This window comes from Fusarium pseudograminearum, chromosome 2 (assembly GCF_000303195.2).
Source record: "Fusarium pseudograminearum CS3096 chromosome 2, whole genome shotgun sequence".
Lineage (NCBI taxonomy): Eukaryota > Fungi > Ascomycota > Sordariomycetes > Hypocreales > Nectriaceae > Fusarium > Fusarium pseudograminearum.
Window position 1 is genome coordinate 6,889,175 of NC_031952.1, and position 26,096 is coordinate 6,915,270.

At 48.5% G+C, this 26,096-nt stretch overlaps 9 protein-coding genes across 9 annotated transcripts, besides 4 other annotated features; 5 read left to right on the forward strand and 4 right to left on the reverse strand.

Annotated features, from left to right (window-relative positions):
• Positions 1 to 621: 621 nt before the first annotated feature.
• Positions 622 to 656: a repeat region.
• Positions 657 to 3,482: 2,826 nt separating this feature from the next.
• Positions 3,483 to 5,172, reverse strand: FPSE_00102 (uncharacterized protein; the record flags this gene model as incomplete). The annotated part of the gene is made up of 2 exons (XM_009253222.1): positions 3,483 to 4,948; positions 5,004 to 5,172. 2 exons carry the CDS (start codon positions 5,170 to 5,172, stop codon positions 3,483 to 3,485), a joined length of 1,635 nt encoding a protein of 544 aa, XP_009251497.1.
• A 422-nt stretch (positions 5,173 to 5,594) lies between these two features.
• Positions 5,595 to 5,615: a microsatellite.
• A 2,724-nt stretch (positions 5,616 to 8,339) lies between these two features.
• Positions 8,340 to 9,974, reverse strand: FPSE_00103 (uncharacterized protein; the record flags this gene model as incomplete). Its single annotated transcript, XM_009253223.1, has 2 exons — positions 8,340 to 9,285; positions 9,340 to 9,974. 2 exons carry the CDS (start codon positions 9,972 to 9,974, stop codon positions 8,340 to 8,342), a joined length of 1,581 nt encoding a protein of 526 aa, XP_009251498.1.
• Positions 9,975 to 11,081: 1,107 nt separating this feature from the next.
• On the forward strand, positions 11,082 to 11,702 carry FPSE_00104 (uncharacterized protein; the record flags this gene model as incomplete). Its single annotated transcript, XM_009253224.1, has 1 exon — positions 11,082 to 11,702. One exon carries the CDS (start codon positions 11,082 to 11,084, stop codon positions 11,700 to 11,702), a length of 621 nt encoding a protein of 206 aa, XP_009251499.1.
• Positions 11,703 to 12,339: 637 nt separating this feature from the next.
• FPSE_00105 (uncharacterized protein) lies at positions 12,340 to 13,264 on the forward strand (the record flags this gene model as incomplete). The annotated part of the gene is made up of 3 exons (XM_009253225.1): positions 12,340 to 12,419; positions 12,473 to 12,546; positions 12,624 to 13,264. The coding sequence occupies 3 exons, from the start codon at positions 12,340 to 12,342 to the stop codon at positions 13,262 to 13,264; spliced, it is 795 nt and encodes a 264-aa protein (XP_009251500.1).
• A 2,131-nt stretch (positions 13,265 to 15,395) lies between these two features.
• FPSE_00106 (uncharacterized protein) lies at positions 15,396 to 16,206 on the reverse strand (the record flags this gene model as incomplete). Its single annotated transcript, XM_009253226.1, has 2 exons — positions 15,396 to 15,918; positions 15,986 to 16,206. The coding sequence occupies 2 exons, from the start codon at positions 16,204 to 16,206 to the stop codon at positions 15,396 to 15,398; spliced, it is 744 nt and encodes a 247-aa protein (XP_009251501.1).
• Positions 16,207 to 17,242: 1,036 nt separating this feature from the next.
• FPSE_00107 (uncharacterized protein) lies at positions 17,243 to 18,868 on the forward strand (the record flags this gene model as incomplete). Its single annotated transcript, XM_009253227.1, has 2 exons — positions 17,243 to 17,830; positions 17,882 to 18,868. The coding sequence occupies 2 exons, from the start codon at positions 17,243 to 17,245 to the stop codon at positions 18,866 to 18,868; spliced, it is 1,575 nt and encodes a 524-aa protein (XP_009251502.1).
• A 623-nt stretch (positions 18,869 to 19,491) lies between these two features.
• On the forward strand, positions 19,492 to 20,855 carry FPSE_00108 (uncharacterized protein; the record flags this gene model as incomplete). Its single annotated transcript, XM_009253228.1, has 4 exons — positions 19,492 to 19,494; positions 19,582 to 20,570; positions 20,626 to 20,724; positions 20,816 to 20,855. 4 exons carry the CDS (start codon positions 19,492 to 19,494, stop codon positions 20,853 to 20,855), a joined length of 1,131 nt encoding a protein of 376 aa, XP_009251503.1.
• Positions 20,344 to 20,379: a microsatellite.
• A 200-nt stretch (positions 20,856 to 21,055) lies between the features above and the next one.
• Positions 21,056 to 22,629, reverse strand: FPSE_00109 (uncharacterized protein; the record flags this gene model as incomplete). The annotated part of the gene is made up of 2 exons (XM_009253229.1): positions 21,056 to 22,384; positions 22,435 to 22,629. The coding sequence occupies 2 exons, from the start codon at positions 22,627 to 22,629 to the stop codon at positions 21,056 to 21,058; spliced, it is 1,524 nt and encodes a 507-aa protein (XP_009251504.1).
• A 670-nt stretch (positions 22,630 to 23,299) lies between these two features.
• Positions 23,300 to 23,428: a repeat region.
• Positions 23,429 to 24,539: 1,111 nt separating this feature from the next.
• On the forward strand, positions 24,540 to 25,326 carry FPSE_00110 (uncharacterized protein; the record flags this gene model as incomplete). Its single annotated transcript, XM_009253230.1, has 3 exons — positions 24,540 to 24,591; positions 24,639 to 24,792; positions 24,906 to 25,326. 3 exons carry the CDS (start codon positions 24,540 to 24,542, stop codon positions 25,324 to 25,326), a joined length of 627 nt encoding a protein of 208 aa, XP_009251505.1.
• Between the last annotated feature and the right edge of the window lie 770 nt (positions 25,327 to 26,096).

Sequence of the window (26,096 nt, forward strand, 5' to 3'; positions counted from 1 at the left end):
CTTTGAAGAGAAAAAACAGTCCAGGCAAAATGTTGCCCAAGACACCCAAGATCCGTATCAGTGCTAGCGGACGCGGGCCAGCAGACGACCCTGTTTCAGCGGGAAATGACGATGGGCCAATCTCTGGCTTCTGCTCTCCAAGGCGTCTTCTGAATGGACTGCCGAGACTTTACGGTGCGGAGCTAGGAGGGTTGCCATCTGATGGCATTGGCCGAAGGCATGGGGGAACATGACACGAGCCTGGTCGAATCTAAGCCACTTTGGAGTAGTAACCCCTTGCAAGTGACTGATGAGGTCAAGTCCCAAAGGTCCAAAGTTGAAGACCATGTTCAAGAGGTCAAAACATCAATTATCGATGTGGGTGTGACAGTGGCGCCTGCTTATAATACCACTCAATAAGTAAAAAGCTTTGTGTCTCGTTTAGCTCATCAACGGTGAGTCTTTTTTGGCGAGAGATGACATTATAACGACTGTTCAGAGTAGCACACACAGCCTTGTGTACAGAAATGAAACCCTACAGTCGACAGCAATGAATCACTAAATGAAGAAAATGAATCCCAGCCGCACAGATCCCAGGCTCTGGGTCCGTCCTGTTCTGCATTCGCAAATCAAATGACAGACAAAAAGAAAAGAAAAAAAGAAGAAAAAAGTAAAAAGGTGAAGTATCACTTTGTTGCAGACGCTGGCTGGCTGGACTGGAGACATGTTTGCTTTGTTTCATCTGTCTTGCTGACCGCTCCCCTGTGGCGTTTGCTTTTTCTTTCTCGAAATTTTCTCAGGTACGGCATCACATTGCATTGCTTACCATGCAGTGGATCTGGTTCTTCATGCTTGTGTCCTTTTTCTGTCATGGGTGACTGATGACCTCTCACTAGATCTGCTATCTACAAGATGAAACCGACGATACCGAGACTCGACAATAGATGCTGAGATTACTTTACGTGCAGCAAATGCAAGCGACGTGTTTCGGGTACAACGATCAGCGCCGTAGATCCTAGCCTGGACACGTTGGTCCATGCTTCTGTAGTGCTGATTGCCTTGCCTGCCTTTGTCTTTGCTTGTTCGTGTTGTTTTTTGCACGGGTTACGTTGCCTCGTGATGGCAAATGCATCCTTGTCAACTGGGGTACTCGAAAGATGGGACGCATTGATGGCAAGCAACGTCGGCTTACTACGCGTTTCTTTCTTCTCCTTCTGTTTCTGTCTCGTCAGTGAGGCATCCTATGCACTACCCTAGATCCCGGTCGTTATCCTCTTACTTGTCTTGTTCTTGGACCAGATCTATGATGCGCTTCATTACCAAGGCATGAACAGCTGCACTGTATCCGTACTATACTGTCGATCCTATCAAGAGACCATCTTGATCAGATATCGTACTACGTACGATAATGCATTGTACAGACCCAACAGGCTGGCATACAACGTTAAATCGTCGGTTACACTCGTGATCAACATCAAACACAAAGTTCCCGTGGAGTGAAACCTCCCGTCCTCCCTCTTCTGTAACGCCTCACCCACGTGGTTCCGACGTTCCCGTACGTAGATCTTTTGCTGTTGCTTTGGAACTTCCTGTCACAACCTTAAAAGCTTACTGACAAAGTTTGCTTGTTGGTTCTTGACAACTTGACAGTTGGGTTAATTGCTTGCTTGCCTGTACGCAGGTACGCATACGAGATCAAAGTGGTCTAGACCCAGAACATGGCCCAGTCTTATCGCAATATCGCAAGGTGGTGCCCTTCTTGGTACCATCCACGTGGAGGTTATGCAGGTCCCCTATCTCCAACATGTCCGTCATCATTCAGGAGTTTCGCCTTCCATCTCCATCCATCTCCAAGTCGGGCTTCAAATAGATTCCCTGTCAGGGATGTGCCCTCGAACGACTTGACATTTGCTCTTATTCTATGCGCTATGTTCTCGAACGTCAAGCCACAATGTCCATCAAACACAGCCGTTCAAGCCGTTACTAAAAAAGAAATCAAGAGGCGCATTCGCACTTTTCATGCATTGTTCCCTTCTTTGTATTTTGCCATCATTTCTCAATCTGGGTTCATCGGAACAGTCTTCCGCAAGCCCCCAAAACCCCCTTATCTTGACCGTGCTCTCCCACCGCTGTATCGTGGGGATGAATCCTTGCGCCCCCGAAGGGCTCAGGCCTCTTTTTGCTCAGCGCCGATAATCTTCGCGTCCGAGTCTATGTTAGTTTATTTGGCTGGTGCTCCAAGATGCCGTTTTTCGACTATGCTTCTTCGTCTTAATAAAATAGGGCACTGATCACTTGCTGCCATTCTTAGCCCTACCAGATCGTACGATAGTCGAGTTCGTTCAAAGATGTTTCAATCGTGAGCCAGGCGTTATTTTCGAGATGATGCGAACCTATACGGTGGTGATGATTGGATTGGGTATGCCTTGGGTGCAAACCACACCGTCACGGACACAAACCCAAGTCCCTGAGCGTAAGGCTGGTTGTATTTGACCCATGACCCCTATCAGGTCTCATTTACACAAGCGACATACACTACCATAATCTCGATTCGACTTAGCAGAGTTACCCTGCACCGTTGTTAACCTGAGATAGCCTCATTAAGTCGCATTGGTAGTCTATAACGGCTAGTCGTCATTCACTGATGAGACCGTTTACAAACTCTATCGTAAACAACTGACAATTACGGAGTATAATCGCGCTCGGCAGTTGAAGTTGCCACGATAACCTCAAGGGCCGACGGAGCCACGGAGGAGCAAAGGTTGTCACCCAGCCGCACACACTGACAACCAAACCTCCAGTACAAACCCTTTTAGTCCTGGGTATGTCATCGTTAGTAAACTCTATATCGTCAACCTGCGTCTACCGTAAGAGTTAGCATCACACTTGTTTCAGAACTATTTTTGTTTGGAGGCGCACGGAGTAATATCTCAATCTTGAATCTGCCCAGACTCTAAACAAGCTTGGAGCCGTCATCCGCGTGCCCGACGCTTGCCGGTCGATCAGGGAATTAGAGGAGCTTTGGCATCAAGCTGCTAGTGACTGGGCCGGGCCCAAGTTGACCGACATTGTAATTGCGCAGGTTGTCCGATTACGGTGACATTGCATTAACCTCAACTGCCCAACGGTGATACTCACGAACTTAATAACCATGAGTCTAGGCTTTCAGAATTGGACGTGGACTTAGACGTATACGGGACAACAGTTGAGGATAATGTTCCTTGTTTATTCAAGCTAGGGGTATCAAATCGAATGCACTTGGGTGCCATGTTAACAGACCAAACTCCTACTGCCTAAACCCACTTATAACTAATCCCAGGCTTTTGATAACTGCATGTTCCCGAAAGCTCTACAGTACTCCCCATCCATGAAAGAATCCAATGTAAAGAAATAGTCGCTGTGGTAGTATACCGTATCTTCTGTCCAACGATAGGTATATATAGATAGATCAAAGGAAAATATTAAGGAGCGTTTGCAATTAGCACTCCGTAGGCCACGGTGACCTAGGGATACGCTGTGTCAAAGCCAAATGTTAAATGATGGTTCATAGGATCTGTCGGGGCAAGACATGAACCATCGGAGGCAGATGTAGTGATACCTTGGGCTTCATAAGCCCCCGAAAAGTTAGGCTGCTGCAAAAATGAGTGATCCATCATGTCAGTGTCCATGTCCATGTCTTGTTCTGGTACACTGTTGGTCATGGACCGAAGGCTTCGCAGATCCTCAGCGATGATACCTCCGTTGGCTTGCTGCATCATGGCAAATTGCTGCTGCTGGTGCTGCTGTCGTGGATCAAACATAGGTACCATGCTGGGATACTGGAAATGATGTGGCATGGGACCTGGAGCCGACGAAGTTGCAGGCATGGCCTGCCGCGGTGGCCGAGCAGAACGTCCAGAACGGACGGGACCGGCTCTGGCTGGATATGCTCGACGTTGCGTGGCCATGTATGCTGCCAAATTGGGGTTGTGCGTTGTGTTTCCCCGGGAGATGCGGAACTGATATTGATCCGCGCTGGGAGACGGGCCAGAAGGCGGCAAGGGAGGGGCCCGAGACTTGTGTCCCATGATGACCTGACGGCATTGGTCCTTGACAGGGTTGATAAAGTCGTCGCGGTACTTTGTGATTGATGATGGCTCTGTACCGAGAGCGATAGCGTATTGAACAAGGAGTTGCAAATCACCCAAGTGCCTTGTTTCTAGGCGTTTTCGAAGAATGCCACTAGATTGAGGATGCCATTGTAGCTGGCTTCTATCTTCCGCGCCCCAGGACGAACTTTGCCAGGCACGAACAAGGCCTGTCTGCCGCAGCAAGTTTCGCATGCGTCCCGAATAGGACCACTCTCCGCTGTTGGAACCCTCGTCGAAGTGTTTCACAACATGAGCCACAAACTCTTTGAACACGGTGTCGGCTTCGTCGTCGGTGGGAGCCTCAAAAACCTGGGTACAGTTTTCAAACCCGCAAGCGAAAACAGTTTGGGGGCAAAGAATAATCTTGGCTTCGTCAAGAGACATGCGGGAACCACCGTGGGCTTGTTTGAGATGAGTTTTGTATGCCGTCTGCCAGTCAAAAACCATGTCGCAACCCTTTTGTCGGCAAAACCATTGGGCATTGGTGTTGTGGAAATCTTCAATGTGTCTCTTCAAATCATTTTTGCGTGTACAAGTCTTTTGGATATCCTCTTCCCGACAAAAACCGCATGTAAAAGAGCCTTTTTGCTTGGGCGCTGGTGTTATTGACTCGTTTGAAGCAGGTGAAGTTTCCTCCCGGGGTGTGATGGATGGGCGGGCAGCTTTGCGACTGAGAAATTTGGCGGTGCGGGCCGACACATTAGAGATGATACTCCCTCGAAGGGATGAGTTGTCGGACGAATAAGTCCGTATACTTGCGGCATCGAAAACGCTAGGAGTTTCCTCTGACTTGACCGAAGAATAAGTACTTGATGAAATAACGGATGCAGCATCGTTGACTGATGAATGCAAATGTTAGCGACGACCTGCTGGCCAAACCAGATAATTACTCACTGTTTGCAGCAGGCGAAGTAGCCTCCTCGTCCATCAATTGAGCAATACCATCGCGACCATAGCGTTGCATCAAATGACGCAGTAGCTGCCGATCAAGTGAATCATCGGGATGCGACATGTGGGAATGTTGCGATACACTGTCAGCGTCGGACCACGAGTCCGGAGACATGGTTGTGGTGATGATGGAAGAATTAAGTTATTGGGGCTGGATAGAAGAGCTGGACCCGATTGAATGGGCAGTGGAGTATCCGTACAGTGAGCACCAGAATCAGCACGGTCAGCCCTGGAAGTGGAGGACTGGGGACCTAGTTCCAGGTGGTCAGGGCTTCTGTAAAAACCCAAAACACCAGGCGATGCGAGAAGTGGGAGGCGAGGAGATATCAGAGGTAAATAGTCAATAGGTGAGACAGGGAGTTAAAGAGACCAAAAAGAATGACAGATGGTTGAAGCTGGATCGCGAATGAAAAGCTGGGGAGCAGGGATCAACTGATAGCGGGTGGGATAGCGGTATGCGATGTAGTTGCTCTGGGGTAAGAGGAAAGATATGAGCGGGGGCAGCCAAGACCGAAGCCGAGAGAGATGGTTCGGACAAGATGAGATGAGATGAGATGAAGCGGCCGGCTAGAGATATCTTATAGAATTATTTTGAAGCTTCCCACGCATTTGTTCTGCACAGGCCAAGGTAACAGTAGAGTAGATAGAAGGAGGGAAATAAAGAGTTGAGATGAGCAAAAACCCGCTCGCAAGGTAGATCGCAGGAGGTGGAATGAAGACATATGAATGGAGGAAGTGGTCACTGCCTGCCTCTAAACCTGACTTGGTCTCTTGATTGGTGGCCCAATGAGGAAGCAAATTTCAGGTCCAACTAAGCCTAAGCCCTGACAAGTCATTGCTTCCATGATTGTGGAATTACTTTCGGTACCTGGAGATCATTACAACGACAATATTGACAACAACAACCTTGGGTAGCTCATTGCACAATCCCTGATCCATACCGAGAGGCCCGGCAATTGCACCGACCAGGACCGATGAACCATGGTCAAACTTTGAATGAACCAATATACCGGCACAACATCAACACGACAGTTACAGTTTTGTGGAGCATTGCGTGGGCTGTGCCCGTGCGTCGTCACTCTGGATCAGAACTTTAACTGCGTGATGCTCCAGGGATGTTGAATACGGCATTGTGTCTCTTCATCTCTATCCGTACTATGGCAATGACAGCCGGTCCAATATGAATACAGCTGCTCGAGACTCAGCTTTTCATGCGGAATGAGCCGACACATCAACTCTATGATTGCCAACTCCCGAACACTTTCCAGCCCCGTTTTCATTTTATCGAGACAGGCATCCCATCACCAAGCTCAGCCCAACTCTATACACCGTCGGGTCCCAGCCTAACAAGGATGAAGTAGCATCTTGCTCGCTCAGGCTTCAGCCTCGACGGTCAACGGTCAACGGTCAACGATCAACGGTCAACGATCAACGTTCGTGGAACCGACCACTGCCTTGAATGGGTGTTTTGGGTCGCAAGTTGATGTCCATGCCCCATTATGGAGACGGGGAACACTGTGGGACTCGTCCGGATCCGCGTCGTGCGGCCCCGGATAGTTTGGTCGTGTCACGATCACAGCAGCGACTGACTCCGCTTACAATTAGGTGAAAGTATCTCGTGATATGATCGCCGTGGGGAAACGTGGTGAAACTCTTGCAGGAGCCCCAGTTTTGGGCACATTTCGGGGACCAACAGTCAGAACTATGTTGGCTATAAATGAATCTAAGTCGTTAACTGTCAAACATTCAATAGTCTGTCTGTATTCAGTGTCAGACAGAACTCTATAATCTTATCTCAGCCATCAAGATCTCATAGCACGGCACTCTGCTAACACTCAAAATTCTCTGTGTCGCCGCAACACGACCGATTTTGGAATCATGCTGCCAATAATAGACATGGCGTTCAGTCAGTGTGCATCACACCAAGCCATTGACCATGACAACTCAGATAAGATTGGTCTTCCTGCCTTCTGCTAAAGTTCCATCATCACACAACGCCACAAACTCAACAATGCATTCTAGATGGTCTACTCTGTAGATGGTTTGATGATCGCGCAACATTTAGCCCCTGCATGATCTACTTTTGCGCATAAGGTTTGTAAACGTCTTTGCTTTTGACGTAAAAAAATAAAAAATGACGCGAGGTTTCGACACCTAAAGCCTCTCCCGATTACTGGAATGAGATGTGAGGAATGATCCCCAGCAACCAGGTCATGATGTCACTGGTATTTGTTGAGTATTAACCATTGCCGCGTCACGTTTCCTTTCCCTTCTTCTTGTTCAATCTCAAAGCCCTGGCTCATCCGCTTCCCCGGAATCAACTCTGCACGCACATTTCGGCTCATGTCCCCATTCCGTTCAACGAGCTAGACCAAGTACATAGCTATGCATGACTGGAAGTATTGACACATCCCTGAGCTTTTGATCTGCTTCAGCGTGCTTCGGCGTGCTTCCGTGACTATTTGCTCACACAGCATCAGGCGGTCTGTGTACTTGTACGAATAAACTCAATTTGTTCCCAGAAAATAAAAAAAGATCGACCCTAAGAGAACCACAAAGAGCGCGATGGCATCAGTGTTGTTGGCCATGCGAACTGGAGGCATGACCCTGTCAACATGATTTTCTCAAGGTCCTATCATCCATGCAACAGCAGCTACCATATTCCGCTGGCTGTACTGACATTTGACAAAACTCTAAGGCTCAAACCTCTACGCCACTGCTATTCCATGAATCTCCAACCTTCACACCCAAAACAACCCCTGACAGAAACCCAACGTGTCTCGGAGAAACTTTAAAACTCCGGTCAAGACTAGAAACCGTTACACTTCATTTATTAAACCCCAGGAGCTCATCTTCATCTCGGCATTTCGATAATTAGTATCCCGCCCGGCAGTTCGCAGTCTGACATCGCCTTTTACTCCGCGCCTTTTAAGACAAGGATAAACTGAGCCTCAAACGTTTGGACAGCATCTCGGCTAGTCGGATACTTGTTCCCCTTTGGGACAATAACTTGAGCAGAAATCCAAGGCCTGAGAGTCGCGTCACATCGTCGATGTTTCTCTTGCAAGGACCGACCATGAGGTCGGGCCCTGCGTGGGATAAATGCAGTTAAATTCAGTGCGTATTTGTAATTTACCCCTGAAACCCGGACCATGCCTATGATCGACTGAGGCCCCATTACTTTTTAACTTTAACGCTTAAGATCTCTTGAAGCTGCTGTCTCCATAATCTACCGTTGATTGCCGTGATGCCCATGCACGTGTGCGCTCAGGTGATCGATCCTCACGGCTTCACACCGTTTTGGACGTAGTAGATGGCACTTCCTGTCGCCGGCCTGCTCACCACCACTGACCCCTTCTTCTGATCTTCCGTAAGGTCCCTTTTGGCAAAATACTCCTTTTCCAGGGCGCGAGTCACTGCCGCTACTTTATCCGCCGGCACCATGTGCACACTGCAACCTCCCCATCCAGCACCAGTCACTCGCGCTCCGTACGAGCCTTCCCGAAGAGAGATGGCACAGATCTCATCCAACTCAGGGGAGCTGCACTCGTAAAGGTCGCGGCATGATGCTTGCGTCTCGTTCAATAGCGAGCCTAGTTCTGTGTTGAACTTGGTCGTATCCGAGGCGCCAGTGTGAACAGGGTTCTCGAGGAGCTTCATAAAACGAATAACGCGGTGAGCCTCTCGAAAGACGTGCAGGGCACGCTGGCGCAGCTTGAAGCGTTCGGCACGCACGGGGAGCTTGGACATGAAGCGCTTCTCCAGGTCCTCTACTGTAACATTCAGTACCTTGGCAACCTCCTCCCTCGTATAGCCCTCCTCTTGTGTAAGTGTCTTTTCGGTAATCTCGATTAGCTTCTCCAGTTCCTCCTCCTTGGTAAGTGTCTTGGCGGCGGAGTAATCTGAGCCGTTCAGGTGGTAAAAGAAAGTATCATGGAAACCTCCGAGACTAACTCCCAGGGGCCCTGCATCCTCCGGAAGCAGAGTTCCGGGGGGGTTGAGGACGGCGTTGAGGTAGGATGCGGCAATGCTACACTCGACTACGCGTAGGTTGTAGTGGATGGGGCCAGTGACCTGCTTGTTTGATGTAACGAAAGATTGCACAATGACAAATGTGATTTCAGGGTTTGTGGGAGGGAAGTGGACAGGTTGGGCTTTCAGGCTCGGGTTGAATGAGACAAAGGTAGCCGCGCCCTTCTCAGAAAAGACCGAGGCTGCTTGGTCCATGCTGTTGAGATGTGTTAGCGAGATCCTGGTAACATGCAAAGTTGAGGCAACATACCCTCCCGAGTTGACTCCCACAGCACGCTCATTCACAATGGCAAGCTCGGTCAACTCAGTCTTGTCCACCGTCTTCTCGCCATTGGCCAACATGATGGCCAGCGAACTTGTGCTGACGACAGCAGCGCTAGAGCTTAGTCCTCCGCCAACAGGGACAGTACCATCCATAAGAAGTTCCATATTACATGGCTTAAAATCCTTGCCATGCTTCTTCCTGAGCAGATCCATCACACCTCTCAGACCACTCTTGAAGTAGTTGGTCCATTCAAGCTTAGTTGCGTCGATCGAAACTTCGCCATCAAAGGGGACCTCAAAGTCTGCGGCCTCGAACCTGTCGTCCTCCACATTGGCAATGCGAATGCGAAACGACTTGGCGTCGCTGGCGGCAGGTGTAGCAGAGACAGCGAGGAGGGTGTCAGCGGTGATGGCCATGGGCAGCACCGAGTACAGAGAGTAGTCAATGTGCTCTCCAATGATGTTTACTCGTCCAGGGGAGCGAGCGACGAAGGAAGCAGCATGGCCGTAGGTGGACTCAAACTTGGTGAGGAGGTTGTTCCATCGCGGTCCTTGTTCAGCGAGCGCATCCTGAGGATAAATGTCGCTCAAGGCGTTGGCAACAGGGACAGAGTTAGACATGTTGAAGATTGAAGTGATATCTGAGGTATGACTTCTCGCTTGAATTTGGGTCTTTTGAAGTGAAAGTCACGCGCTTTTGTATTTGTCGCAAGCTATCGCGTGAGAAGTGTCGTCCGTCGCAGTGGAGGTTTCTATGCCCCGCTATCGTCCCTCGGTATAGCTTCAAAGAGATGACGTAGGTGCACGATAAAGATGGTTCAAATCTTGAGCGCAAAAGACATAAGAGACAATATTGAGGTTCGAGCTTGTATATTTATATATTAATCCTATTATATAGGGACTGTACTTTCACAACTGTGAGGCATTCGAGTGAAATGTTTGCGAAATAATACCCTGATTTCTTCAACCCCTCATTCAACCCCGAATATATCCCCACCTATCGGCGCACAGCATTCCAAGTTCCCCAGAACTCGTAGCGTATGCTCGGCGCTTTTCAGCAACCCCATATGACCTTGAAATGAGACTGAGTGAGTGGTTCGGTTGTGGGGTTTTAGTATCGTTATTTGTGCAGAGATAGGTGCGGCTGTGAAGTTCTTGAACTGGCTCATCAGGTGGTAACATTTATTACGTGAAATCGAAACAGGATGCCTTGATAAACATAAACAAGCCAAGTCTGCTCTAAAATAGCACAAACTGACTTACTAATTCGCCTCTATTCTTCCAGCAGCCAACTGCTCCGATACCTTGAGAGAAGTCATTATCGATGGCAATCAATCAGGCCACGACGTAATGCAAATGATCATTAGGTAGAGGGCACGGAACAGGTATGTATCACTTTCAATTAAATTTGGGGTGTATGAGCCTGCGCTTGTCAATGCTACAGTGCATTCTCAATGCATCAATAAATACCTAGGCACAATAGGGATGACTAACTCCACAATCTATTGACTGCTATTCACGAGCAACTCGCACCCTTTGCTACAGGTAGGCGCCTAGCTATCACTGAATGGATGACCTGGCTATTGTTCCAGTGCCAGCAAAGCCTCGGTGCTCTTATAAGTGTTATGCTTGCCTACGTCTCACCACTCAGATGAACTATCTCTCAACTTCACTCCAGCAAACCATAGATTCACTCTGCGAACGTGGCAGAGCCTACAGTTGAGCACGATGGTAACCTTCCCGACCCAGAAGCTGCAGCCCTACACGCTGTACATCACGGTCGCCGTCCCCGAAGAGCCACCCGAAACTATGGCTCGCAGGTATGACTATGAGATGGATGGCGTTGTCGAGATTCGTCAGAAGAGAGAAGAAGAGGGAACTGTGCGAACTGTCCTCGGTTCGGTTGACTTCGACTGGGGCATCTACTGGCACCGCGATCTTGGTGACGGAACATGGTACACCTATGAATTCTGCGAGCGTGCCATGTGGAAAGGACCGCCTGGTTTGTACAAGCGTTGGACCTACCGCCGTACTGACGTGAAGCAATCTCCGCGTCTCCATCACCATGTCGTCGGGCTCGTTCAAGTCATGCGCATCCCCGACATTGGCGAAAGGATCACTGATTTCCTCGACTGGCTGGCGCCTCTCGTCGGTGACAACACACGAAGGGATGACTCATTCGCAACAACCATCTACCTCCAAACACGACTGTTTGTCGCTTCCGAGCGCAAGAACGTCGACAAAGCAGCCGAACACTACGATGCCGCCGCCTTGGTATATGAGCTGGTGCATGCTGCCTATCCCGAGGTCTGGTACGCCTTCGCTGGACATCTCCCACGTCCTATCTAGGTGCCAGAGACTGGAATGCCCAAGAACAATCGACGACGATGAGAGCTTTGTAAGCTACAAAGACGTTGGAGTTCGACCCAAGTAAGTTAAGGAAGTCCCAGCTGCGCGGTGTGAAACTAATGGATAGCCAGTTTCGTCGTCATCGTCCATACAATACGTTGGGACCAAGGCAAAGCCTAAATCTAGGAACACGCAAGGATGAAGCAATTTTTGGAGGAAATCATGAGGGAAATGGAAAATCATGAGAGACGCAAGTAGCCGAGGCGGTCTATGCACATGGTTTGGGCTCATTTATCGGCACTCAGCCTCGAAAGCGGATTTAAGTGCAGAAAACAACAACACGATAGCTATCAATGAATAGTTGGGTCATTTATGACAAAACTCGGAGAAAGTGAATATAAATCATCTCATCTCTTTCCTCGAAGTCGTAGGATCAGAGCTCATTTTGCATGCATGTGCTGGTCATAAAAGCAAGCACCCACCAAAGGAAAGCATGTTGCCACGTGATTGGCATCCCCGAGCCAACGTCGCTGGCCTCCTGCTCCTGTGAAGCATTCCACTTCGCCCTGGGCAATCAAAAAACGTCACAAGAAGAAATAACCTCATTTTTTGGAATCATTCTATACAAGCATACAAGATGGGTCACCACAATCTTCGTTTTGACGGCGATCCTCATTCGCTGAGTGGCGCTTGGAGTCCCCCAAACAGCAGAGCCAAGTAAGACGTCACCTCATCATTACATGCGATGCCAAACTAACTTTGCTCGATAGTTTTTGTGAAGAAGACTATGCTATCACGTTCTACATTGCCGAGTTTATCAATGCGTTGACAAACGTTACCTATGGTAAGCCATGTGTGACGTCGCTACAGGTCCCGGTATCTTGGTCCCTTGAAAGCTGACCATTTGGGCCTGCCACTTAGTATACTTGGCTCTGCGATCCATGTATGGCCCGCGTAGCCGTGGATTGTTTGCCCCAAACTGGGACTTTATGTCATTTTCTCTCATGGTTCTCGGCATCGGATCCTTCCTATTCCACGCGACTCTCCGCCAGACGCTCGAGTTTGTTGACGAGCTGTCCATGATGCTGCTGTCCTGGTCGATGCTTCGAGCCCTCCTCATCTTGCGACAACCCCCCAAGAACATTCGCTACATCTCAATAATTCTGGCCGTGTTTTTCATCTCGTTCTCGGTATTCTACGTCATGTTTTCAAAGATCATCTACCAGGTTATTGCCTTCTGGGTTTCGCTTATCCTCATCGGCGTGCGCGTTAGGTACCTTTTCTACTGGGCCAAGCCTGCATTTTCCGCAGAGAATGTTCGCAAGTGGGCTGTACGAGTGTGGACTGCTACCTTTACCTGCCTCTTTGGGTACCTCATTTGGAACATCGACCTTGAGTTTTGCCACCAGCTGAGAGCTTATCGCCAGAAGATCGGGTTACCTTGGGCTTTCCTTCTTGAGTTCCATGGGTGGTGGCATATTCTGACGGCTGTTGGAGCCAGTCAGTTCATGAATGTCTTGAGAGAGGTACGAGAGGAAGTAGACCGAGAGAAGAAGGAATGAGTGAGTGTGTTCCAAGGGTGTGGTATTGTGTATTTCAGCATGACACTTATTCGGCTGTGTTGTCTCGGTAGATCTCTGCCCTGTTGGCTTGGGCATGATCATTTAGACAGGTCCTTTAGCGTTTTCTGTATATTATAGACTGTTAACGGCGTCTGAAAACGGTATTTGCATGTAGCTTCTTTCATAGACACGCTTGAAGCGCCAGAATAATATGATTGGTGTACAAGCTCCTTCAATCTTACACATGGTGGTAGTCGACTGGTTGTACTGGGTATAGTAAGGTTTGACCGCCAACAGCATACGAAATGGAGTGAATTGATTAGTTTCTGCAGCTAACACGTCGTGTCAATTCAACGATACTTACGTTATCATCGTTCTCTAATAAAGATGAAGATGCTGTAGTCGTAGCAAGACAGCCATGTGAGACCATCTTCATTATCACATGTATACACTACCTATGTTGACATCACAAACACGTTGTTTCCTTGTTCGACTTCTCTCTAATAGGAGGTACCTGTAGACAGACATTGCTGACCGGTAAGAGGGAACTGCTAAGCCATAATGTGATCAATCATCAGCATAACGTGAATTGGTGGCTCCGAATTGAGCAGATATCTTATTCCGACTCTTTTCTCAAAAACCCGATGATGACCAGGATCGCATCTTGATGAGCAAGAATGCGCAGGATAGTGATATAATAATATCTTGGATTGTGTAACTGAGGCGAACATCAAACAATTCGACGTCACATTGAGACCTGAGACAAGTTTACCCCTCCATACCCCACCAACCTCCACGGGTTCTGGGGACCTGACTGACTGTGCCTCTGGGCTTTGAACTGGCATGAAGGGCAAGATTGATTAGAAAGAAAAGTATAAGCTGCCTAACTCAAAGAATGAGATAGACTGGATCGCGGCAACACTATATATCAATGCACATCTTTCTCAAGTTGGAGCATTTCCCCCTCCCGATCCCTACCTAGTCGATGGATCTCGGCGTATCTCGTTCCATCAATCTTCAGACACAAGCAAAGGACCCAGAGACTGCACCAATCATCAGCTACGACAAGTCTGACCCCCCACGTCATTCGGCGCTCTTTTCGCCTCTGAGAAAAGCGCACCGGGCATCTCTCCTCTGTTCGTAAAAGATGCCGGTCAGAATGGCCAAGCCGCATGGGTTGGGCCATTGAAGAGCCGCCTGTGGCCGCTAAAGGGAAAGTCTTGTTGGTGTGAATCACCAAAGAAGCTGAATTGTGACCCGCTCGCATGCTGCAGCTAGCAGGTGAAGTGCGTGCGGGTGCTGCTACTCGGCCGGTCGCCTGTCAGTGAATCTTGGCCCTGTCTTTACTATTCCTCTAGGAGGTATTTTAAGAGATAGCTCCCCTCTCGTCTGCCCACTGTTTTCTTTCTCTCTCTTCCACATCTCTCTCAGCTTCATCAACACAAACACAACCAAACTTCAAACAACCACTACCCTTTCAAAAACAACCATCATCATGTCTGGCTGTGGATGCGCTTCTTCTGGCTCTTGCGGCTGCGGCTCTAGCTGCACCTGCGCCGGCTGCCCTGTAAGTATTCCCTGTTTAGCTTCGGGCTGGCGCATGTCGCAATAGGATCGAGAACTAATGAATACCAATCAAGCACAAATAAGCTATTCCTTCAACGACTTCGATGGGAACCCTGATGAGTGAGATGAGACATGGGGAAGCTGAATGTCCTTTAGGGCCTGACGATTCAGGGAAGACTGATCAGCAATGGATCCACTCGTTACCTGACCGTATCTCTATTGAGTGTAGACAGAATTGAATGAAGACATAAATTGCAGTTTGATCATAAACTTGTAATCCTTCTCAGTGCCGTAATTATGCTGTGAAACTTCTTGGACGACAAAATGCCGACGACCGTTGCAAAGTTAGACACAAGCTCCAGGAATAACGACTATCTATTCCTGTGACGACGTGGTTAGGCTTTGAGTCGGAGTAATCCGACGTGGTGCGATGCTTAGGCAGGAATTATTTTACTAAAACAAGTCGGTGATATTCTAAAGCTGTAACTTTAAGCCCATTATGCCTGGCAGTTTGCGTTTCGTTGTCAAGATTTTGTACTTCCAGTAAGGTCTCCCACATTCGCGTCTACCAACGGCTTTCAGAATCAGATGGGAAGAAGGCTAAAACAGGACTCAAGACAAGGCTGTTTCTACTTGTCTTTTGCTCCAAAGATTCCCACTCCCCGTCCGAGTAGAAGCTCTCCGACGACTCTATATCATCAGTATTCAAGACAAGCCCTTTGGACTGATGTCGCTGCCCGCTTGCATATGCGACCAGGACAATCTCCCTTATTAATCTCGTGCCATATAGAATCCCGGCCATGATAGATATCGCAAAACCCGCCTGGGCGGTATGACAATATCCTCGGGTCCTGTCCCAACTGACAGAGCACCCTCTCGTGAGGTACCATGGATGTGGACTCGGGTGTTTGGGATCGGAGAGGTCGCTCGATGTTTGTCCTGCGAGGCCTATAGCCCAAAGACTGAAGAGAATCATGTCGTAGATGATGTTTATGTGGTGAGGGAGGCAACGAAGTCGGGACATGATAGTGCGGGCGACAAAGACAACCAAGCCAAGCATGGCGATGGCGAGGTTCGAGGCGGCCAGGCTGGATGTTGGCTCGGCGTCAGTATATTCTAGATGGTATTTATGTAGATACGGTCGATAGTTCTTACCTTTGACTCCAAATAAAAGGTACCTCTGGGGGCTCAAGGTGGTTGGCATAGTAATAGATGCGTTTGTTTGGGTTTGAGTTGTATCCCAACTCACCACCGTTCTCCCAGAGTCTTGATCTGAAATCTACTGGATATTCAAGACAGAACAGGATCACGGCAGTGATGGCGACAACCATCTCGGCAAGGATCAAAGCGAACGGTGTCTGTGTTGAGGGCGCCATCTTGCTTGGTAGTTGCTGCTGCACAACTCCTCGCCAGCGGATGCTTGACCATGGGGGAAAGGCCTTTTATGTATATTTTCTCAAAGAATACAAGGTAACATGATGTATTATGTTATGCTCGAGAATCACTGGATGGGCCATACCCACGGCCTGGTAGTAAATAATCCACTCCACCGCCGGGTATTGGATTGGAAACTTGCTCATACTACCGCACCAACAAAGCATCAATACTTGGGAAATTATTCTAGTCATAACACAAGGATCGGATTCAAGATTCATTCTTATCTAGGCAGCAGAGGAAACCTCATGAATCACGGAAGTGTTTCGTCGCAAAAAAAAAAGTTCCTTGTGATGAGGCTGGGGTTGACACACGCCACTATAGTATTCTGTGAACTCAATTATCGCCGTTGTTGTGCTAGTAGATGACACCACTGTATCTGGAAACAGTCAGAAACGGCGTTGCATATTCACCTCCAAGCTCCTTTGTTAATAATTCTCTTCTTCTTGACGGGAGAGTTTTTTGACTCAAGCACCACCTATAAAGCAAGACCCTTGCAGCGCGCCCCATTCCAGCCGATCTGCGATGTCGTAGATGATTAAACATTCTTGAATGATAGCCCGAGGCGCACCCACTCATATAGTCTAAGTACTTGGCATAAACTGATCTACTAATTTCGTCTCTTATGCTTCCAGCGGTCATTTTTCTGATTCCCTGAAGACTGTTAGTCGTGATATGCGTCCCTTTCTTTTGATTGGTCGCTGTTTCCTGAGATCAACCAAGATCTATGGTGATGTCAGGCCCCACTTGAGCTAACTAGAGCCGCCGCGTCCATCCGTGCCACATTCAAACATCCATCATCATCAACAGTATCCAAGTCTGAGATAAGACTTCTTTTGTTTTCAGATCCGATATCTGCTTACTCGCTTCTCTATCGTATTAACATGCAATAATATAGACTTTGCTCATCGACAATTACCTCTCGAATTCCACCAGTTTGTCCACTCGGCACGCGACTCGAGGTAGCTATCTTCGACCATGGCGTCAGAAATCCAAGATCCGCCCGATGCAACCGCTATCCCGCCGCAGAAGCCGACCGAAGCTCCTCGACGATGCTTCATCTGTCTGACAGACGAAGAACCTACAGATCCCCCGGGATCATGGGTCGACCCATGCGGATGTACCCTCGAAGCCCATCAAGACTGCATGCTTTCATGGGTAACTGACTGCGAACGTTCCAACAAACCGCTTCAGTGCCCCGTATGCAAAGACAGGATTCAAATGGAGGGGCCCTGGGACCCCATCGTCTCTGTGACAGACGCCGTTGCAAATAGGTTTACACGCGCGAGTCCTTTCATGTTGCTCTCATCTGTCACAGTTGGTGCGCAGTTTAGTCTCCAGATGTACGGAGCATCTGCTATGTGGGCATTCGCAGGTCGCCAGGCTTTGGTAGACTACGTCCTCGGTCACGAAGTTTGGGCGAATGGAGATGCCTCAAGAGTATTGATGACTGGGGGCCAAAGGCTGGGAAAGGCATTGATCCTGACCAACATAGGGCCAGCTCTCCTCATCGGACAGTTGATGCCGTGGTTTGCGAACAAAGTATTCCTCTCCACAGCCTCGTTGGTATGTTTGATGCTTTGATTGTGACTCGAGCGTAGACTAACAAAGAGACAGTATGGTGCCTACCATGCCATGCATGATGACAAATTCTTCGATTGGCCTCCGTCACCTCAGCTCGCCATGGCCGTGTTCCCATGCGTCCGATCGGTCTATTTGAATTTGTGGCGCGAATTCGTTCTTCCACATGAGATCAACCTCAACCGACAGATAATGGGTCTCCCCCCAATCGAACCCCGACGAGATCAGGCCCCCGCCAACGAACGACAACCGGAGCAGCGCGGAGAGGGCGGTGTCATGGGCTTCCTCAACGGTCTCATCGAGGCTCTTGAGGGCGATGAGGCTGACGACGATGGCGAGATCGATGCTCTGGGACCAAGAGCGCCTGGGGATGTGGAGGACCAAAATGGTGGTGGGGTTGTCATAGAGCTCGTCATTCAGGAAGTCGACGACGAGGATGATAATGCATGGGGCCAACAACCAGCTGAGAACAATGGGGTGCCCCAACAAGAACCGCTCAATGATGAGAACCCAGTGATACTGCCAGCTGAGGACATCGAAGAAGACGGCCAAGAAGACTTCCCTCCTGTCCCGATCGAAGCACCACAAGACCCAAACCTAGAGGCAGCTGTTGATCATGCGCCTGTTATTATCCCTGAACCTGAAGCCGGGAACCAAGCCGCTCAACAAAACCAACACGAAGCTCCTCAAGCGCCACCTGCGCGTCGCCCTGGCCTAGGAACGATCCTGTCCGGAGTATCCAACGCGATCGTCAGCGCCTTGATACTTCCGGGCGTCTCTTATGCCATGGGTGAGCTTCTTCGCATGGCCCTCCCTAAGCAACTGACTGCTGCACCATCACTCTTTCGAGGAGGGTTATTGCGGCCGGGTCTACTTCAACAACAATGGGGACGCAGTCTTGTGGGCGGTTGTCTTTATGTGGTCATCAAAGATATGCTTAGACTGTATACCAAGTACCGCAAGGTGGCTGCGATCGGAAACCGACGGGTGAAGAATGTTGACAGAGCCAGGCGTCGAAAGTGAGAGCAGCTTAGATAGATATTGCTATTCCAGAGACAGGGTGGGGGATGGACAAGGAATACTTGCATTGAGATGGAGTTATGGTTTTACAAAGCGACTTGGGGATTTTGTCCTAGGAGTCGGGGCTTTACAGGGAGGTGTATTGGGAATAAACAAATCGCCTCTTTTGCTAGTAGCTGGTGCATTGCGTTGCAACCCAATGGCTGCAGATTACTCGCTTGCTTAGCACAATAAACAAACGCTTTACTGTGAAACCTATATTTCAGCGACAGTCCTGCATGAAGTCAGTATATGCAATACCTACATATTGATATAAGTCTTGCCTGTTCATGCTGATTTTATGGTAGCATCCCCTAAGTTACATATTTCTAGGTGCCCGCAGCGTCCCCCACATCACTGGATCGGCTGCCACGCCCCACGTGGAACCTTCCAGCCAAACTCGACGACGTATCAACCGCGGGGCCTTTTTGCACTTAATCTTGGGACTAGCCTTACTCACCTCCTCACCGAGTAACCTCCTGTCTCCTCCCATTGGTACTTTATTTGTTGGAATTTTATTTCGAACCTCTCTCTTCTTTCCTCCCCATCCTCTCCACAACCTGTTCTACAGGTCTTCTTCATTCGCCATGGTAAGCGCAACCCCCCGCAGTATCAAGAAACGCTGGATGCTTGTCATGATTCCCGCTATGGGACATGTGGCTAACTCTTTGCTTTAGGCCTCTACACACAACTCCAAGCAGCGCCTTGCGCTCGCTATCTGCGACTTCCTCTCCGCCTCAACGAACGATGGCACTCTTACCGCCGACGACAAGGACTCCATCGATGTTGCCATCAACTGTATCGCCGAGTCTTTTAAGGTCGACCCCTCCGATACCTCTGCCGTCTCAGCAGCTATTGGATCTCAGAACCTCCTTCAGATCTACTCCGTCTTCGAGAAGGCTCGTGCTGACAAGCCCGCTGCCGCGCCTACTCCCGCACCCGCCATGCTTACCGAGGAGCAGAAGAAGGAGGCCGAGGCTCTGAAGTCAAAGGGTAACGCTGCCATGGCCCAGAAGGACTACAGCGCCGCCATCAACTTCTACACCCAGGCTCTGGCCATCAACGCCAGCAATGCTGTTTACCTTTCCAACCGTGCTGCCGCTCACTCCGCCAACAAGGACCACGCCTCCGCTCGCTCCGATGCTGAGTCCGCTGTTTCCATAGACCCCGCTTACACAAAGGCTTGGTCTCGTCTTGGCCTTGCCCGATTCGCTCTCGGTGATGCTCGCGGTGCTATGGAGGCCTACGACCGTGGAATCCAGCACGAGGGCAACGGTGGCTCTGATGCCATGAAGAAGGGTTACGAGACGGCTAAGCGCCGCGTTCAGGAGATGGAGGCCGAGGAGGACTCCCTTCCCCGTGCTTCCCCTAGCGCTGGTAACGATGCTAACGCCGGCGGAATGCCCGATCTCGGCAGCCTTGCCAGCATGTTCGGTGCCGGTGGCGCTGGTGGTGCTGGTGGTGCTGGTGGCGGTATGCCCGACCTTGGCAGCATCATGAGCAACCCCATGTTTGCCAACATGGCTCAAAAGCTCATGAGCAACCCCGACCTTATGAGCAACTTGATGAGCAACCCTCGTCTTCGTGATATGGCCGACCGATACTCTACTGGAGGCGGTATGCCCGACCTCAGCAGCCTCATGGCAGACCCTCAGATCGGAGAGATGTAAGTTACGCATTATATATGTCCCATAAATCGTATAAGCTAATCAGGATTACAGGGCTCGATCCATGATGGGTGACGGAGGCAACAACCCCTTTGGTGGTGCCGGAGGTGCTGGTGGTGCCAGCGGACAGCCTGGACAGGGTGGTTCGCAACAGTAAGCAGGCATATGTATGGGCAGATTTATTATACCATGACCGTTAGAAGATGCTTGGTGGTGACGATTCATTGATGAACATGAAAACAAGACTCGACGAGCGCTCCTCTGTATTATCCTTCACTGAATAGAATTGTAAAAGGTTATCATTGGTTCCATTTTATGTATAAAATAATACATAGATATCCCTAGGGGTCTTGGGTCTATGCCTCATCAATCGATGTCGGATCTTCACGCAAAATTCTGTCAGATGATGTAACTCTATCGGGATGCTAACACAACTTGACGCTCAGTCTCTATTGACACACTCTTTTGTTCCACCAACAAGTCCCTATGTCTTCTTCCTACGCTCCCATCGAATAAACGCAGGCTGGGCGGGTCGTGAGAACAAAGAAGTATAGTCAGTCTCTGGGACTCCAGGTCTGCCATCAACGGTCGAAAGTCTGAAGTTGCGCACTAGAGTAGCAACAATGACACCCAAGTTGACATAGGCAAACTTCTCTCCAATGCAGCGATGTCTACCAGCGCCAAAGGGCAAATACGGGCTCTTCGTTCCTTTAGACACAGCCCCATATCCATAATCGATGACATCTTCTGTATCGACCTCCTCCTTTGCTCTGTTGTCCCATCGATGAGGGTTCCATGTTTTGGCGCTCTCAAAGTACTCCTCACTCATCGCAGTAACTGTAGGTGAAGCCATGATGACTTTGTCTGTAGTAATTGTGTAAGAGGAATTGGGAACCTGCATGGGTCTCTTGACTTTCCGCAGGATTGAGTGAATGGAAGAGTGGACACGGAGAGTCTCCTTGACGACGTTCTGGAGAAGAGGGAGCTTGTCGAGGTCAGAGTACTGAAGGGGGGGTAGAGCACCGTCAACATTCAAGTTAATGAGCTGTTCCTGATAGAGTTCTTCGGTAATATCGGGAGACGAAGCAAGATGGAGCACGATCCAAGAACTGGCAGAAGATGAAGAGTGCTGGCCTGCCATGAGTAGAGTAATCATCATGTGAGCGATTTCTTTGTCAGGAACAGGCTGCCCGTTCTTGTAAGTGCAGCCCATCAAGTTGGCTATCATGTCAGTACCATTTTCTGTTCTAATGCCCCTTTTTCTTCGATCGTTGATGATATCCATATAGACTTCTCGCATCTTTATATGAGCAGCATCTCTTTTTCGGTTGTGAGGTAGTGGCAACCATGGAAACAGAAAGTTGACAGGTCTAAATCCAAGGTCAAGATCGTGATACAGAGCAGCAAACTCAGCAGTGAGTTTTCTCCGAACTTCCTCGCCCTGCAGAGAACGGGACGCAGTAAAGATTGTTATCTCAGCCATTGCCTTGGAGACATCGATGGTGCCAGTTTTGCCAGAAAAGGATGGATCAGTTTCGACATAGCCGAAAACCTCACGCTCGATTAATTGGACGTGTGACTCGAGGGCATTTTGCGTAAGGCCAAACTTGACAAACTTCTTTTGTTCCATGAGTTTCGAGTTGGGACAATCATATACAACATCGCTACCAAAGACGGGTATTGTCAGTGGACCGTAAACTTCTTCGGCGTTGGCATCCTGGAAGCGACTGTTGAGAACGAAATCATTGCCGTCGACGCCGAGGCAAGCGACGATTTTTCGACCGAAGAGGATAAAGGTAAAGACATCTCCGTGCTGGAAGAGGAGTTAGCTAGTGGAATCAAAGAAAACGGATTACTGTCTACCTTCTCTCGACACTTCTCAAAGAAGCCACAAGGGTCCAGGCCGTAAGCGACTGCATTTCCAAAGAAAGGGAACCAGTGAAAAACTAGCGGAGGTTCGTCCGGTCTTCGAGGAAGCTGCTGATACAATAGGTTGGCAACTATGATAGCAAATAGTGCTACCAAGACCCATAAGGGATAGATGAGTAGATGGAACATGGTAAGAGAGAAGAGATGTGTGCTACTGGTTGAATGGGTATTGGTTGTGAGGAACTGCGAGCTTATATACGCAAAACAAGAGATTGGAATCCACGGAAGACAACTATTCAAGCAGGGTTTCCCTCCCATATTCCAAAGGGTATCATATCTCGATTTTGTCTCTGCATAATCATAGCCAAGCTTCGACACGGGTCAATGGTATTGGTGATTGGTGCTGCTGCCAGTTATCAACATGCGGATACGCAGAAGGATTCATCGACTTGTCTCTGGCCAATGATACAACCCAAGATGTAAGCTTGTCCTGTATCGTATGCCAGGGTTATCATATGTCTTGGGTTATGCTAGGAGCAGATAGCTTCTGGAAGCTGTAACAGTTCCGAATACGCATTGAAGTTTTCGCATTCGTATTCGCACGTGTCTTGACAGGAGTTGAGGCTATGCCTATACTGCTGAGCTCCCGGGGAAACGTAATTGCACCAAGAGTAGTTCCTACGACACAAAGATCTATCAGTTAAGTAATTAATTTAAGAAGTAAATGAACTAGTTGATGTCTTTTCTTGTTGTATCTCCCCTGCGGTAAGTTGCTTAGTTTTCAGCGTATCCTTGCACAAATCGTTTCTACTACAAGTCTACTAAGCTACGCCTATGTAGGCCCTGTTTATTCTTTGGCCAAACACATACGGCCATAACTATCAGATAACTCGGGATCCCGTCCGCTCTCCGTTCGATAAACTGATAAGTGCTGAATTAGTAGTTAGGTCAGTAACGACCAGCGAATCCTCAGTGTTATATGTTTTTTTTTATCTTTTTTCTTTTTGTAGTTTTACCATTAGATACTTGATATCAAGCATTACTGAACTCCCCTGGTTAAGCATAAACTGGTTTTGTAGTCTTCTGAATAGTATGTTCCTTCAATAACACCCCAAAGTTGAACCAGCATAACTACACCTTCTCGTGGTCAGAGACCATCCTAATTGAGCTCAAATGAAGTAAAAAGTATGAAAGATACTGTATATATTCTAATCGGATAGGAGGAGCTTACTTGAATACCGAACCTCATGTGCTTTGGCTGGGCCACTGGGAATTATGTCAGATGATGAGGGTTTCAGAGAACCCGAGAAGGTCATGGCACTAACGTTGTTAGTGCTATTTTGTTTGATTCTGTTCTCTCATCTCAAACAGTTTTCAAGAGCCTCCGACATTTGGCGAAGACTACATTTATTTTCAAGTTTGATGTCTGCAGAAGCCTACGAAGAAGTGATCAGGGAGTTTCTGAGCCAATGAGGACCGAAAGTCACCATATAAGAAAAAGACATAATAATGCAGACTTTTAAAAACACTCATGGTACTGCAATAATCCAAGATTCTAGTAACAGACAGGAGTTAGCGGCAATAACTTGTTTCTACTGATATATGTGTTGACAGCTATACATTGGTTAAGTGGAAATCCTAAGATCCTACACGACTAAAAGACAATATCAACAGGCACTAAGGATTGCCATATTTTCAGCTGGGAGCTTTTGGCGTTTTCAGCAACCTAAGAAGTCTTCAAAGAGGTTAGTTCAGCGCCATGTGGCTAGCTGCAGATGACCTGGCCAACTCAACGGAATGCCTGTTTGATCGGTCCTAAGCACGCGCTATTGGCTATAGACCGACCTGAGTGTGCGAATTCTGAAGTTCGAGGTTAGATAGTCTCACATAACGTCGCTCTATCAGCTTCTGGTTGGCGCCCGCCGATTAGTCTTCACATTCCATTAGATGCCCGAAAGCCAAATTGACATAAAAGCTGTTTGGTTCGCTCCAACTTCAACATATCGAACTTCTCCATCTATACAGCAATATCCTACCTGTAAAGTGCCAGCAAGTTCAAATTCGAGTTCAAGCTCCTCCAGCCCGATATTCAATACATCATGGCTCGACTTCCGCGCACCGAGAGGCTCCCCCTTGCTGCTCGCAAAGATGGTGGGTCCCTGCGTTCATATCTGGGTAGCTAACTCAAAGGTGACCAGTCCGAGATTCTTGGGAGGTCAGGAGGGGCGATCATGAGGGAAATCTCTCTAGAATACTTGACCAGCCTTGGACCATTGTCGTTGACCCATTAGCCATCCACCCTTACGCCCAAGGTTCCTGGTGCGAATCTTCCATCGGATACGTCATTGCCAGGTTCGTTTACATGATTTTCCCCTCATTGTTCAGAATCGAGGGTGTAAGATATATTCAGAGGAGCTTACCCGAGACATTCGTCCGAACTTTACTTACCTTTGTCTCTACCTCAGTTATGTTGAAGGTGCTTTTGATCGATTGCGCGATTTTGTTGATCAGAATGGAAACGAAGCCAGGGATGAGATCAACGAGATATGTTCCGCTCATGTTTTAACTATCGACCATGATGATACAAACACCGTCTCCTACTGTGGTGTCAAAGTCTCACCCGAGAGACAGCTTGTTATTCTCTTCAGCGGAAACAACCTGGGAACCAATGCAAGTGATGCTGCTAACAGCAGCAATCTCACCAAAGCGCTGACCGACGTCCCTTCGCCAAGACCCATGAACTTCACTGCCAGAAACTCGATCAGAAACGGCTACAACCCTCGTATCGAACAGATCCAACAAAGACTCAAAGAGATGCTTCAGCAGGATGTCTCCCTTGTTCCCAATTTCGAAACAAATTTCGAGAGGCAATACCAGTGCTTGTAGCGGCTGGGAGTGGAATTTCGGAAACGCCCACCTCGCATATTTCGAAGGCTTGGCCTTACAGCTCCAATATGACAAGGTTGGCGAGGATGATATGATTCGAGAAGGTCTTCTTGAGACGGTGGATAAGCATGCCGTTCACATTCGCGTTGTGGATCAGATAAAGGGGTCGTATAACGAGGTTATTGTTGAGGATGGTATTCTTTACCTTCAGGTATCAAGTCCAACCAATTCTGTAAAGAGCAAGGTTGACCTAACATATAATAGACTACCCCGAAGACTTTTGGTATTAACACTTCCGACGCGGCTAGCAATATCGTCAGCATCTTGTAAGATTATTTGTTGGATGTCATGTTTGAGAGACAGGCCTAGCCGTGTCAATGTTGTGTTTCTTTCTTTATCAAGCTCTAGGCTTCATATATCAATGCCATCAACTTGCCATTGCTGATAGGTAAAGTCGGGTGCAAGTGTTTACATGAGAAATAGACACGTTGAACTGAGACATACACATTTCCCCTACTATAGGCAGGTTGAGGAGTGGCACAGCAAAGATTTCTACGTCAACATAACCCAAATATGCATATACATAACTATACGAACGAAATGGTAGAAAAGTAATAAAAGATAGATATATCAAAATAGCAAAAGGTAAGGACCGAACGTGGATCGAACACGTGACCTAGGGATCTGCAATCCCTCGCTCTACCGCTGAGCTATCGATCCTCGACTTGTTTATGAATACAGTGATATTGTTTATGCATATATGTCTCAGA